The 13,089-nt window shown below is 40.6% G+C and overlaps 1 protein-coding gene across 3 annotated transcripts in view; it reads left to right on the top strand.

Annotated features, from left to right (window-relative positions):
- FGGY (FGGY carbohydrate kinase domain containing) overlaps nucleotides 1–13,089 on the top strand; it is a 677,880-nt gene that overhangs the window by 105,911 nt on the left and 558,880 nt on the right. For all 3 annotated transcript variants that reach the window (XM_006862488.1, XM_006862487.1, XM_006862486.1), the window contains one exon: nucleotides 10,213–10,301. In XM_006862488.1, the coding sequence (XP_006862550.1) occupies nucleotides 10,213–10,301 (89 nt within the window). The remainder of the gene's footprint in view (nucleotides 1–10,212; nucleotides 10,302–13,089) is intronic.

Below are 13,089 nucleotides of genomic sequence, written 5' to 3'. Positions count from 1 at the left end.
TACAGGGTCGCTATGGGTCGGAACCGACTCGATGGCACATAACAACAACAACAACAACAGGGCCTCTGGTAGCATAGTGGTTATGAATCGGGCTGCGAACCGCAAGGTCAGTAGTTCGAAACAACCAGCTGCTCTGCAGGAGAAAGATGAGGCTTTCTGCTCCCGTAAAGAAACCCTGCCTCGGAAACCCTGTTCAGGGTCGCTATGGGTTGGAACCGACTCCAAGGTACTTAACAACAACAAAACAGGGCCTCTTGGTAAAAGATGGAGGGTATGTTCCTAGAAGAGTTCCCCAAGAGTTGATGAAGTGCTGATCTTATTCTAGTATCTGAGTTGTGAAGGAATTTCCCAGTTGGTTCCCTTTCCCATGACCTACAGGAAGTGGTAGTTGTACTCTGCAACAGTGGTATAAATGAATAAGTTAAAGATATCTATCTGTCTGTCTATCATCTATCTATCTATCGATCTATCTATCTATCTCCTTAACTTATTCATTCATGAGATATATATATCACAACCATCTTTATAAGTTGGGGATATATGAAGTTTGGGTTGAAGGACATTTGGTAAAGAAAGAGGAAGGGGCACTCATGTGAGCCTGCTGGACTGGATTGATACCAGGCTGTCCTCAGATGTCCCAAAGCACTTGACATTTGATGGAGCGCCTTCCTTGTTATAGCTCCTCTCAGTGATGCTTGGCAGCTATTCAGCATGGTGCTGCACTGACCCAGGAGACCAAGCCAGGAAGTGAATGAATCCATTTTCCAATTAAAATGAAGCTTTTCCAAAGAACCTGTTCACCCTCAGAAGTGAAATTTATCTTCCTGGCAGTCTGGCTTGGCAAAAATGTGTCTCTCCTCCTAAAACAGAATGTGAAAAGCCATTAACGTGAATGAAAAGGAGAAAGTGGGACAGTTCTTATTCACAACCTAATTCATTTATCCATTCATTCCTTATTTTCGTTTTTTAGAAACTCTTATCTTCTATATCTCTGCTCATTCATTCAGTGATTCATTCATTCAGGTAACATTGCACATTATATACATATATATAATCAGACACAGTGCTAGGTCCTAAGAATAGACACACAGCCCCTGCCTTTTAGGAGCTTTCCGTCTAGTGAGGGAGAAAGACTTGTAAACAGATGATGGAAAGTGCAATGACAATGACTGGGAGAGTCAGAGTATTTTGGGAGCATAGCACAGGAGCATCTAAATCAGGGAGTTCAGGGAAGATTGATGGTATGAATTGAATTGTGTCCCTCCCAAATATATGTCAACTTGATGGTCAAGATACTCAGAATCAGTAATTAACCTCCTTTGTGATCAGATGTAATTATCCTTTGTATTGTAAATCCTGGTCTCTGTGATGTTGATGAGGCAGCATACAATTTACAGAATAAAGTTAAATCTTGGGTCAATTTCTTTTGAGATACAAATGAGATTATAAGGGAGCTGAGATGCATGGCTCTGTGGGTTAATGCCCCAGAAGGCAAAGCCATTTGAATTGCAAGGTCTGTAGTTCAAGTTCACCAGATGCTCCTTGGAAAATCTATACAGGGTCGTTATGGGTCAGAACAGACTAGACACACAACAACAACCACTACTACCCTGAAAGGTCCAGGAGTGAGCACATCCTTTAAACCCAGGGTTCCTGTGCGTAGAACTGCCTAGAACCAGGGGAAGGAAGATTGATGCCAAAATACACAGTACACGGAGATCTCCAAGGGACATCAAGCCCACAGATATTGAAAGAAGAGTAGGACCATCTCCTAGAGCTCACAGAGACCGGAAGCCTTCCCTGAGAACTGGAGCCCTGAATCAGAACTTCTAGGCTCCTAAATTGTGAGAGAATAAATACATTTCCGGTTGTTGAAGCCCTCTGTTTGTGGTATTTCTGTTATAGCAGGATTGGATAATCGAGAAGCTTGGCATAGTCTTGCTTTCACTCTGAGTTTCAGTTTCTTGATCTGCAAGGTGAGAGTTATAATTTCTTGCCTTCCCTGCCTCAAAGAAGTATACAGATCAGATGAGATCATACATGTAAAAGTGCTTTGAAAACTATGAAACGCGAATAGTAATTAGAGTAGATCCTGTTGTTGTATCACACATACTCCTGAGGTTGATGCCAGTAATGTGGCATTTGAGGAAACTGTGGCTTAGAGAAATTAAATAGTTTGCCCAAAGCTGCACAGCTAGAAAATAATCAAACTCAGGTCAGCATGAGTCCTAAATTCTTAGACTTCACATACCACAGCCTTGTTTACGTAATATGTATGGTGGAATTACACTTCTGGGCAAAGTTGGCCTTTTTGAATAAGATCAATATTCAGTGAAACAATAACATTGTTATGTTTGAAAAGTCATCTGTAGTTGAGATTAAAAATTGACCTTTCTATACAAGGGTTCCAGGAAAGGTGGTAGAAACACATCTAAATCCCAATTTGACCATTAAATACTTTCAATTATACAAAGAAATTATTTTATTTTACAAGTAAATTTTGTGATGGCAAAGTTAAATGAATCCTTCTTTAAGGTGGGTAATCTATCTTGCCAGTTTTGTCTTTTGTGTCTTGGACACCTTCTCAGCATTAGAATAGATATTTTTGTACTTGACCATTAGATTTCAGCCAAGATCTCTCCCTCATGAACCCTTTTTTTGGGCTACCCTACCCCAAATCCCTTTCCTTGTTCTGAGCCTTGTCTATGATTACTCATTAGAGTCAGATAGATGGCCATACATAAAGTAGTATGATTATTTTTAAAGTTATGAGGCTGACTCACCAATCCTTGATATCAGACTCATTACATTATTGCCATAAATCATCTTATTAATTACCTTTCCTCTTGCAGAGATCTTTTTCCAGCATCATTGTAACTTTCTTTTAAAGGACCTAGTTTTAAATTTCTTTATGCCTCCTGACACATTTTGCATTTTAGTTCATGAGTTAGACTTGCCTCCTACCCTCCAGACTTTGAGGCAGACTTAGGCACATGAATACATAATTAGTATATAGTGTAGGGTGGAAAAAGTCATAAATTTGTGCCTTCCCCACAAAATATGTGTCAATGTGGAAACATGTCAAATGGAGATACCCAAGGAACACTGGACCCACATACGTTTAAAGGAGACAAGGACTTTTCTCCAGAATTGAAAGAGAGACTGCTTTCTCCTGGAGCTGGGTCTCTGAATTTGGACTTCTAGCTTCTTAAATTGTGAGGGGATATATTTCTGTTTGCTAAAGCTATCTACCTGTGGTATTTCTATTATAGCAACACTAGATAACTAAGACAGAATTTGATACCAGAGAAGCAGAGTTAATGCTCTAACAAATACATATAATGTAGAAATGACTGTGTAATTGGGTAATGGATGGAGACTGGACAAGTCTTAAGGTGCTTAATAGTAAAAGCCTAGATAGTCTTGAAGAGACCGTTAGTGGAATTATGGCTGTTCAAGGCAATTCTGGTGAGGGCTCAGAATGAAGTGAGGAGAGCTCTAACACTAGAGATGGCACAGAGAGCATGAAGCAGTGGCAGAGATATGATAGCTATAGAACCAGGAGACTGGCTTTAGACAGTGCGGGAGCCAACTGATAGAGCTCAATGTTGAGGACCTGTACTTGGAGGCTTCCTGATGGACTGAAGTGCTGTGATGTAGTGAATTATTTGACGTATCTCTTCTTAGCCTTATCTTTGTAACTTTTTTCCTGATATGTGTGGGTAAGAGTAGGTTATTTAATACTGTAATTTGGCAGTTATTTAACTATGTAATCCTGAGTCAACCTTTATCTTGAAGGAGCTCTGGTAGTGTAGTGGTTATGAGTTGAGCTGCTAACATTAAGGTTAGCAGTTCAAAACTACCAGCCTGTCCATGGAAGAAAGAGCTTTCTGCTCCCGTAAACATTTACAGCCTCGGAAACCCTATACAGGGTCATTATGAGTCAGACCCTTTATCTTACAGAAAATAAAAGGAGAAAGAAGTGAGCAGAAAGGAGGGACCTCATTATCACCAAGAAAGGAGAACAGAAAACAGAGTGTGTCCCCTTAGACCCAGAATCTCTTCACTAAGAAACTCATGGAACTAGGGGAAGATTGACTTCAAGATACTTACTCTAAGGAATGCCAGGGCCGTAGATGTTCAAAGGAGACAGGCCCTTTCCCCATAAGTGATAGAGAGAAAGCCTTCCCCTAGAGTTGGCACACTGAATTTGGACTTCTAGCCTCGTAAATTATGAGAGTAAATTTCTGCCTCTGAACGCCACCCACTGTGGTATTTCCGTTACAGCAACACTAGATAACTAAGAAGGCTTCACAGACAAGGTGACACTTGAACTGGATTTTGAATCACAGGTAGAAGTTTGATAAAGGGAGAGAAAGGGAAAGTAGAGCCAGCAGCCTAGAAAGAGGTGTTGAAACACAAAACAGCATAATGCATTAGGGGAAAGAAAAGAAACTAGGTGTGAAATGAAAGGACCCAGAAAGTAGTCATTACAGCGATAATGGCCAAGTTGGAGCCAGATTATTAAATATCATGAGGATCATCCTAAAGAGTTAGTATAATTTTAGGCAATGAGAGGCTATTGAACCATTTTAAACAAAGGAATCGAATGGTAACTTTTAAGATTTTGGAAAAATGCCTTTAATAGCACAACTCTCTCAGCTTCTCTGCATATCTGATTTGAAATATTTACAGTGTTTGGTCTTTTTTATTGTGGATGGGAGTTTGAAACGTAATTGCTTCATTCATTTTGGAAGATTTCTGCTTGATGATTACAACCCTCTCCATGTTTTCAGCAACAGTTTCCTTAAAGAATGACAATAAGGATTAAGTTGCTTTCTGAAACCTTTCTTTTTCTAGGCTCCCAGTCTGTGCCCTAATTTGGAATCTTGAACGTAGAATGCGGATAAGGTTTTACATTTTCATGAGTAGTTGTACTGGAAAACAACATCATGAGAACTTGGAATGTTCGGACAGGATCATTTATTGAGTGGGGAATTAGGGAGCTCTGGTCTCACCCTTTTATTTACTATAAACAGCAGACAGCCCAGATAGAGTTCCAGTGCAAATTAATAACAAAATACTTGGGTGATCCTTGAGCAGGTCATCCCTAGGTTCTGTTGCTTCTCCTACACCTTGGGGTTTCTCAATTTACAGTGCAGCATTTGCCTCATTTTCTTGCAAGTACCCTTGATGTGTAGAAGCCAGCTGAGACTTCACACCTTTCCTGGATACTTTGGTGGGAGGAAAAGTGCAAAGCTACGTCTGTCTCCCTACCCGAAGACTGGCAGGGCGGCTGCTGCCTGGCCCTGAATCTTGGATATACTGCTTGATCTCCACCCTCTCTGGACACCCCGCAGCTGACTGAGTTTGAGTAGTAGCCTCCTCCCATGAAATGCTGTGGTTTTTATGAAGTAATAGGTGATTTTTTTTTTTTTTTTTTAAGTTCTTCCCTTTGGTTGCTTTCAAGCCTTGGGGATTGCTGAGCTCAATGGATTGTTATTGGAATGCAAAAGCCTTTTTGTGCCAAATCATACACCCAAAATCACTGCAGATTTATTTTTTTTCTTGAAAAGACTAGTTTTTGCTAGTTGCTTGGTAACCAGAGGATAGAAAGACTTAACTCATTCAACACACAGAGCTTCTAGTCTGAACTAGATTCAGCTTTCACATAATGATACACAACTAAAGGTGGCTTGTGCTGAGGGCTTGTGCTGTGTGTTCTAACTTGTGCATGATTTGTGCGTGAACGGTATTGTTTAGTGCATAAAAATAAGCGAATTGCTAGGACTGAAAGGAAAACCTCTTAACTTTTTGAGGTTTTATGCAAAAAATGTGTTGGAAAGGGCATTTGATTGATTGCTCATCTGTGCTTTCTTCAAGAATGACGACTGCTCCATCCTGACAGTTTTATAAGGCCAAACCTCACAACTCCAAATAGGCCTGAAATCCTCAGGGAGGGAAAGAGGAATGAATGATGGAGCATTCACTTTAGAAGCCCCAGGTGTCTCTGGGCTGGGCTCTTGTCCTTTGCACCTCCATTTGTATACCCATAAGTGGGAGTTTCATACATTGCCGGCACGTTGCTGAACTGCCCCAAGACACAAATGAGGTGATGCACAGGAGGATACTCTTGTCAGGTGTTGAAGTACTGGATGATAGAAGGAGATCTGTCTGTATCCTGATGCAGGCCAACCACTCAGAAAGATTGGGGTCTTCAGTTGGGACATTGCCAGTAGGGTAGAGGGAGGTGCAGAGAAATGGATTAGAAATCTGCCCTTGGGTATGTTCTTGGATCCTCTAGCATCTGATGGCAAACACTTGTGAATCATGTGTTTCACCATAAGTCTGTTAGCTTCTTACTATGAGGAAGGAGCAGATTATTCAAGACAGGCTCTTTTATCCAGGCAAACTCTTCCCTCTTCTTTTATGCTGACTTATCTCTGGACTTAGTTTTTGTAGCAAAACAGAGAGTACTGGTATTTTATGCTTTGAGATATTATACTTCAGAAATATTTTGTTTCTGCTTCCTTACGCTATAGAGAGACCAGAATAAGAATCTCTGCCTTTGACTGAAGCCAGTGTAATCTCAAGAAGAAATGAAGCTCACAGGTGATTAAACAGCATGAGGAAATTATCATATAACATCATTACTATCTCTAGTCTGTCACTTTCATGGCATTTTGATGACTGACTTGAGCCTACCTATGGCAAGCAAGCCATGGTCTTTTCAGTCATCTCATATACGTGTGACAGCTGGACAATGAAAAAGGAAGATGGAAGATTTGCACGGTGGCATTAGTAAAGAGTGTTGGATATCCCATGAACTTCCAGAAGAGCAAACAGTGCAGTCTTATAAATATGCAATCAGAGTGCTTCTCAACAAGAATGGCAAGACTTGATCTTATTTTGGACAGGTCATCAGGAAAGATCAATTACTAGAAGTCACCCTGTTTGGTAAAGTAGAGGGTCAACAAAAATGAGGGAAACCTTCCATGAAATGGGTTGACCTTGTGGCTGCAATAATGGGCTCAAACATACCCAAGATTGTGTGGGGCCAGGCAGTGTTTCATTCTGTTATTCATAATGTTGCCATGTGTTGGAGCAGATTGGATCACAACTAACAACAGATCCCTACGTTTTCTATCTCCACCCCACTTCCAGTATATTTCTTTATGACAAGACATCTGTACTTCTCTTTGAGACACTCAGCTTGGATTCAGTTGTCTATAGTGTCTTCATGGCTACAGGCTGAAGGTCCTTATTATGCAAGGTCTTAATGACTGTAAATAACATCAATAGAAGTAGTCTTCTAAATTTAAGAAAGTTACTAAGCTTTGGCTTGAAGCACTAATTGTTGCTGCTTCAAGTGATTTTGATGTTTAAATTCTGGTGATTGACCTTGGATTTCTGAAGCCCTAAAAAGGAGCCTGTCTTTTATCTTTCTCCTTGACCACCATCATTGTGATCACTGAAACCACAAAACACATGGAAACAGATACTTAGAACTATCCAAAGATACACTCAATAAGCAAATAAGGCATGGGGTTTACTTGCATGCACTTATCTGTAGCGAACAATTTCATATATCATCATGGTGAAACCCATTTGAAATTATTCACTATGGTGTTGTGAAGTGCCACTGAGCTGGTTCCGACTCGTAGAAATCCAGTATAGGGTTTCTAGGAGCAGCTGGTGGATTTGAACTGTGTTAGTGAATACTCACCAGTAAGATTGTACTTACATTGTTTGTTAGGTAATTCACCCCTGATTTTACTCACATATTTTCAAAGGCTTCCACTTTCTGATTATGGCCTATTAGACAATATATGAAGCTAGTACTAGTTTATAGCCATGTTTGGTATTATAAGTAAACTTTAGTTGTTGATTTAATTATGAGTATACAAAAAAGAGTGTAAGACAAGTCTCTTCTTAAATATGTTTTAATGGGCTGAAACATAACAACTGTGAGGATGGTACAGTACTAGGCAGTGTTTCATTCTGTTGTGCACAGGGTTGCTATGAGTTGGAACTGACTCAGTGGCATCCAACATCAACAACAGCCAAATGCTTAGGAATTAAAACAACATAACTGAAAACGGGCTTAAAGCTCTGTGTTTTACATCTAAACTCGTTTATTGTTCTTGTTATAGTTTAATGGAACCTTTGCCAGACATACTGCTCAGTTTACCTGCTGCACATAGATGTCTGTGTTTACATAGGAGTGGTATGGAAGCAGCTTCAGAAATAGAAAGAATTCATACAGTTGTGGATAAATGTGGGCTAAAGACACGATTGTATTGCTGTAAAATGGATATAATGTCAACAAAGGAGTCATGGTGTGGTGCTGTAGGATAAAGCACTGGACCACAAGGTCAGCTTGAACCACAAGATCAGTGGTTCAAACCCACCAGCCACTTGTCAGAAACTTTATACAGGGTCTTTATGAATTGGAACCAACTTGACAGCACTTAACAACAGCCAGGGTTTTTGTGTTGTTTTCATGGAGCCCTTAAGAAATCCTCAAACATTACTCACAGGAGGGACTTGAAGATAAAACTGTATTTGTTCATCAGTCCAATAATTATGCATGAATGCCAACTATGTCTCACTCTGTAGCAGGTAGTGGGATGTGTCTTGCCCAGGTTCTCTTGACATTGCATCATTGCCCTAGGGTTCTCAAAGATACCCTATGTTTATGATAAATCCCTGTTTTCTGTAGTCTCTGAGGAGGGAGCAATTAAAAGCAGGATATGGACATTTTCCTGGGTGGTAAGAAGCCTTTCTTGCTGTTGCTTCTGTCTGCTTTACTCTTCACTTCATGAAGTTTTTCTCTAGGTGTTTGACAGAAAATGATCACTTTGTAGTTCCCAAGTTTATCTCTCTTCCAATTCCATTCATAGTCAGCATTTCAGTGGCTTAACTTGGATCCCAATTCTAAATTTCTGGGAGAAGAAGACTGGCTCAGTTAGGTAAAATATCAATGTCTGGTCCAGTCAAGTGTGGTAAGAGTGCAGTAGTTATGTGGTACCTAGTATTGGAGTGCTAACTGCCAAGTTGGTGGTTCAAACTCACCGGCTGCTCCTTGGAAAACCTATCCAGGGTTGCTATGAGTTGGAACCATCTTGATGGCATTTAATAACTTGACACTGGCTATAACAGTGGGCTGAAACATAGCCCCAATTGTGAGTATGGCACGGGACCAGGTAGTGTTTCATTCTCTTGTACACAGGATCACTATCAGTTGGGACTGACTCCATGGTACCTAACAACAGCTCCTGGCAGCCAAGGGTCCACTCCTGTGGTGAGAGACAGAGAGAAGGCAGTCATCATAGGGTGTCATATGAACAAGGCCCTTGACCTTGAAGATCTTATAGTGTCAAAGGAAAGCAAGCTATTCCACACATCATTTCAGGCTATCTGGGTTATATGGAAGTCATATCCATTCTTGAGCACAAGATCCTGGGAAGGATCCCTGATGAATCGTAGGGTGGTTTAGTCAAAGAGGTCAGAGAGACATGGATCCTTGGAGGGAGAGAGTGATGGGTAAGGAATGAATGTTCTAGACAGGGACAGAAGTACACTAGGAGAATAACAAAAACAAAAACCTCAGAGACAGCAAAAAGTGTAACCACTTAGAATGTGGAAGAAACACATCTTTAAAAAATTTCACAGTAATGACTTGACCATCTGGCCATTTTCTTTGACATAGACTAGAAGTTCTTTGAGAACAGGGATGGTCTTTTTCCATTGCGTTTGGAACTGGTTGGTGTATGGGAAGTTTTACATGGCAGGGTACCTTCAATTTCATCAGATACTTCTTCTTCTTGTTTTACTCCCAACCTATAGCTGCTCATTGGTGGAATCATATTAACATGTCTTGTAATACTTTCATCCTTCACTGGGAAGATGGATTGCCTACCTCTCTTATAGTGCATTTCCTCTCTCTCCAGGTTGGCAAAGAGGGATAAAAGGGAAAGAATAGTCAGTTTTGAAAGGATCATTACTTGTGTGCCAATTTTTCTTTTCTATGTAGGTATTTTATATCAACCACCCCCCACCACCACTACCAGCCAGTCCCTAAACAGATGTTTTATTGGTTACTTTTGGCTATGTTTTTGTTTTTAAAACTAAGAGACATTATTGAAAATGGAGACGAGTAGGGGGGGAAAAAAGCCCATAATTGATTCTAATATGTATTCAATTTGGCAGAACTTGAAAGAGACTTGCTGGGATAAAGCAGGACATTTCTTTGATCTCCCAGACTTCTTATCTTGGAAGGCAACAGGTGTCATAGCACGGTATGTTAATTACAAGTTGGATTTTATTTGCACTCATCTATTCTCAGTGTCTGTATATATATTGATTTCTTAACTCTCTTTGACTGGGCATATTGTTTGTACATCTGCATATGGTTTTGCATACTTGAAACATCTTGAATCCATCTTCCACCTCCACTTGCAAATACTCAAACACCATTGTTCTTATCAGGCCTGGAATGTGGGTATCCAAAGTAAAGGCCACTCATTAAAATTAGACACATTTGAAGGAGATGTAAATAATCCAGAGTGAAAAGTGATTGGGGAAAGAGAACTCTTTATGTGGTGCAGAAAAATGGGAAACAATTAGTTTTCACTCTTAAAGTTAAGATGGGAAATGCTGTTTCTCATGGAAGCTGATGTAACTGGATGGAGGTGTTGTGAATTTAGTTAGCCTTTTATGTAAATGCTCCTGATCTTCCCAGATTATAGAGGTATGTATGTTCAAATCATCAACTGTTTTTCAATAAATTATGAATGTTATAAATAAAGTATGTGCTACATTACTGAAACTCTTAAAATACTCATTAAGTGTGAAATTGCGACTGCTACAATTAGCAGAGTGGGCGTGTGTGTGTGTGTGTGTGTGAGTATAAAGATATACGTTGGAAGTGAAATCCTAAAATCTGGCAGGGCTCTTTTCATATTTATCTTAGGTTTCAGGGAATACACATGGTGGGGTTGTCTTTTAGAAAATGATTTAAAATTGGATTGAACTCATCTGTGAGGAAGAAGATCATTTCTCAGTTGACAGATAATCAGTGTGTCTATTTAGGGGAACAAGTGTTGTACCTTAAAGTCAGCTTATTCAGAGAGGGCTAACTTGTCCCCATTTTCCTTATTTAAACTTGAGCAAAGTGTAGGATAGAAGTATCATTTGCCCTGTGCTTTGCCTGTCTATCTCATTTTGTTAGGAGTCGATAAGAGTCTGATATTTCAGCAGCCTGAGCTGCTAGAAAGGAGATAGTGCTTCGTAGACACGTCATTCTTCATGTTGATTACTCCTCCTTGAAATGATCGTTAACCAAAAGTTTAGTGGTAGAAAGGATGTGTATGAAAATGGCCACAGGTGTCTCTTCACCCTTCTCTGGGGAGAAGACTCTAGAAGATTGGTCTGGATTTTACCCTGTTATTACCTGTGGTGAAGTCTTGGTGTGGCACTGTGGGCTAATGTTCTAGACTGCAAAGTTGGTTTACACTGCAAGATTTTTGGTTCAAACTGACCAGTCACTCCTTGGAAACCCTATACAGGGTCACTATGTGTCAGAACCAACTCGACAGCACTTAACAACAACAAGGGGAGGGTACACAGCATCTGGGGAAAGGTCTCATCTTGGGCATTCATCTTTTTGTGACATTAATTTGTCAAGTGCTTCTAGAAGGAATTTTATTTATTTTTTTAAGCCTTTGTGCAGTAGTGAAAGAAATGAAATTATTCCTTTAAACCTACCTGGTTTGATCATTTTAGCCAAATAGGCCATTTTAGTTAAAACAGTGTTGCGTTGTATTGATTGTGTGGAGCTCTGGTAGCGTAGTGGTTACGAATCGGGCTGTGAACCGCAAGGTCAGCAGTTCGAAACTACCAGCGGTTCTGCGGGAGAAAGAGGAGGCGTTCTGCTCCCGTAAAGATTTACAGCCTCGGAAACCCTGTGCAGGGTCGCTATGAGTCGGAACCGACTCCACGGCACTTAACAACAACAACAACAACACGAACCACAAGGTCTGCAGTTCAAGCCTATCAGCCACTCTGCGAGAGAAGGATGAGACTTTTTGCTTCCACAAAGGTTTAAAAAGCCTCAGAAACCCTATACAAGGTCATTAGGAGTTGGAACTCAATGACATTTAACAACTACAGTTGCCAATAGGCAACTCAGTAATGGAACTAAAATTGTAGGACGGACTTGCTTTCCTTCTAATTTTCTCCAGGTATTATTCAATTTGACACTTGGACTTCCTGTTGTTTCTGATGCCTCTGGATAAGGCGGTGTAGTAGTTAGAGCATTTGGATGCTGACTAAAGGGATGGCAGTTTGAACACATCAGGTGCTCTCTGGGAGAAACGTGTCAGTCTTCCTCTGCCCTACAGGTTCTCTATGAAGCAGAATATGGGTGAATCCATTTCCATGAGTCTGGGTGGTACACACTTTCATTTCCTGATGTCTGATGCCATATTTTAAATACCAAGGTATCTTGCCTTTTTGAAGCTAGCTCTGGCTCAGATTTAAATGCAATGACATAAATACATACTCTAGAGTTACAACATGACTTATAGACCTTGATTCTGCCACACACGATCTGTGTGACCTTGGGCATGTCCTTGCACTTCTTTGAGTTACACTCTTCCTATCTACCATGATACCTAATGTACATAGTTGTTAATGAGAATTATACAGTAAAACCTGCAAAAGCCGGAACCTGTGTAAGCTGAGAGCCAGCTTGTTGTTCTTGTTGTCAGGTGCCATTGAGTCGGAACCGACTCATAGTGACCCCATGCACAGCAGAACTAAACAATGTCCGATCCTGGGCCAACCTCACCACCACTGCCACACTTGAGTCCCTCAATGATGCCACCTGGCCAATCCATCTCGTTGGGGGTCTTCCTATTTTTCTCTGACCCTCCACCCTACCCAGCATGACATCCTTCTCCAGCGACTGTTCTCTCCAGACAATATGTCCAATGTATGAGAGACAAAGCTTAGCCATCCTGGCCTCCAAGGAGCACTCTGGCTGCACTTCTTCCAAAACAGATCTATTGGTTCTTTTCTGGCAGT

The sequence above is a fragment of the Chrysochloris asiatica genome, unplaced genomic scaffold, assembly GCF_000296735.1.
Source record: "Chrysochloris asiatica unplaced genomic scaffold, ChrAsi1.0 scaffold00048, whole genome shotgun sequence".
NCBI lineage: Eukaryota > Metazoa > Chordata > Mammalia > Afrosoricida > Chrysochloridae > Chrysochloris > Chrysochloris asiatica.
The sequence above is the reverse complement of the archived record's forward strand: the minus strand, read 5'-3'. Positions and strand labels throughout refer to the sequence as shown.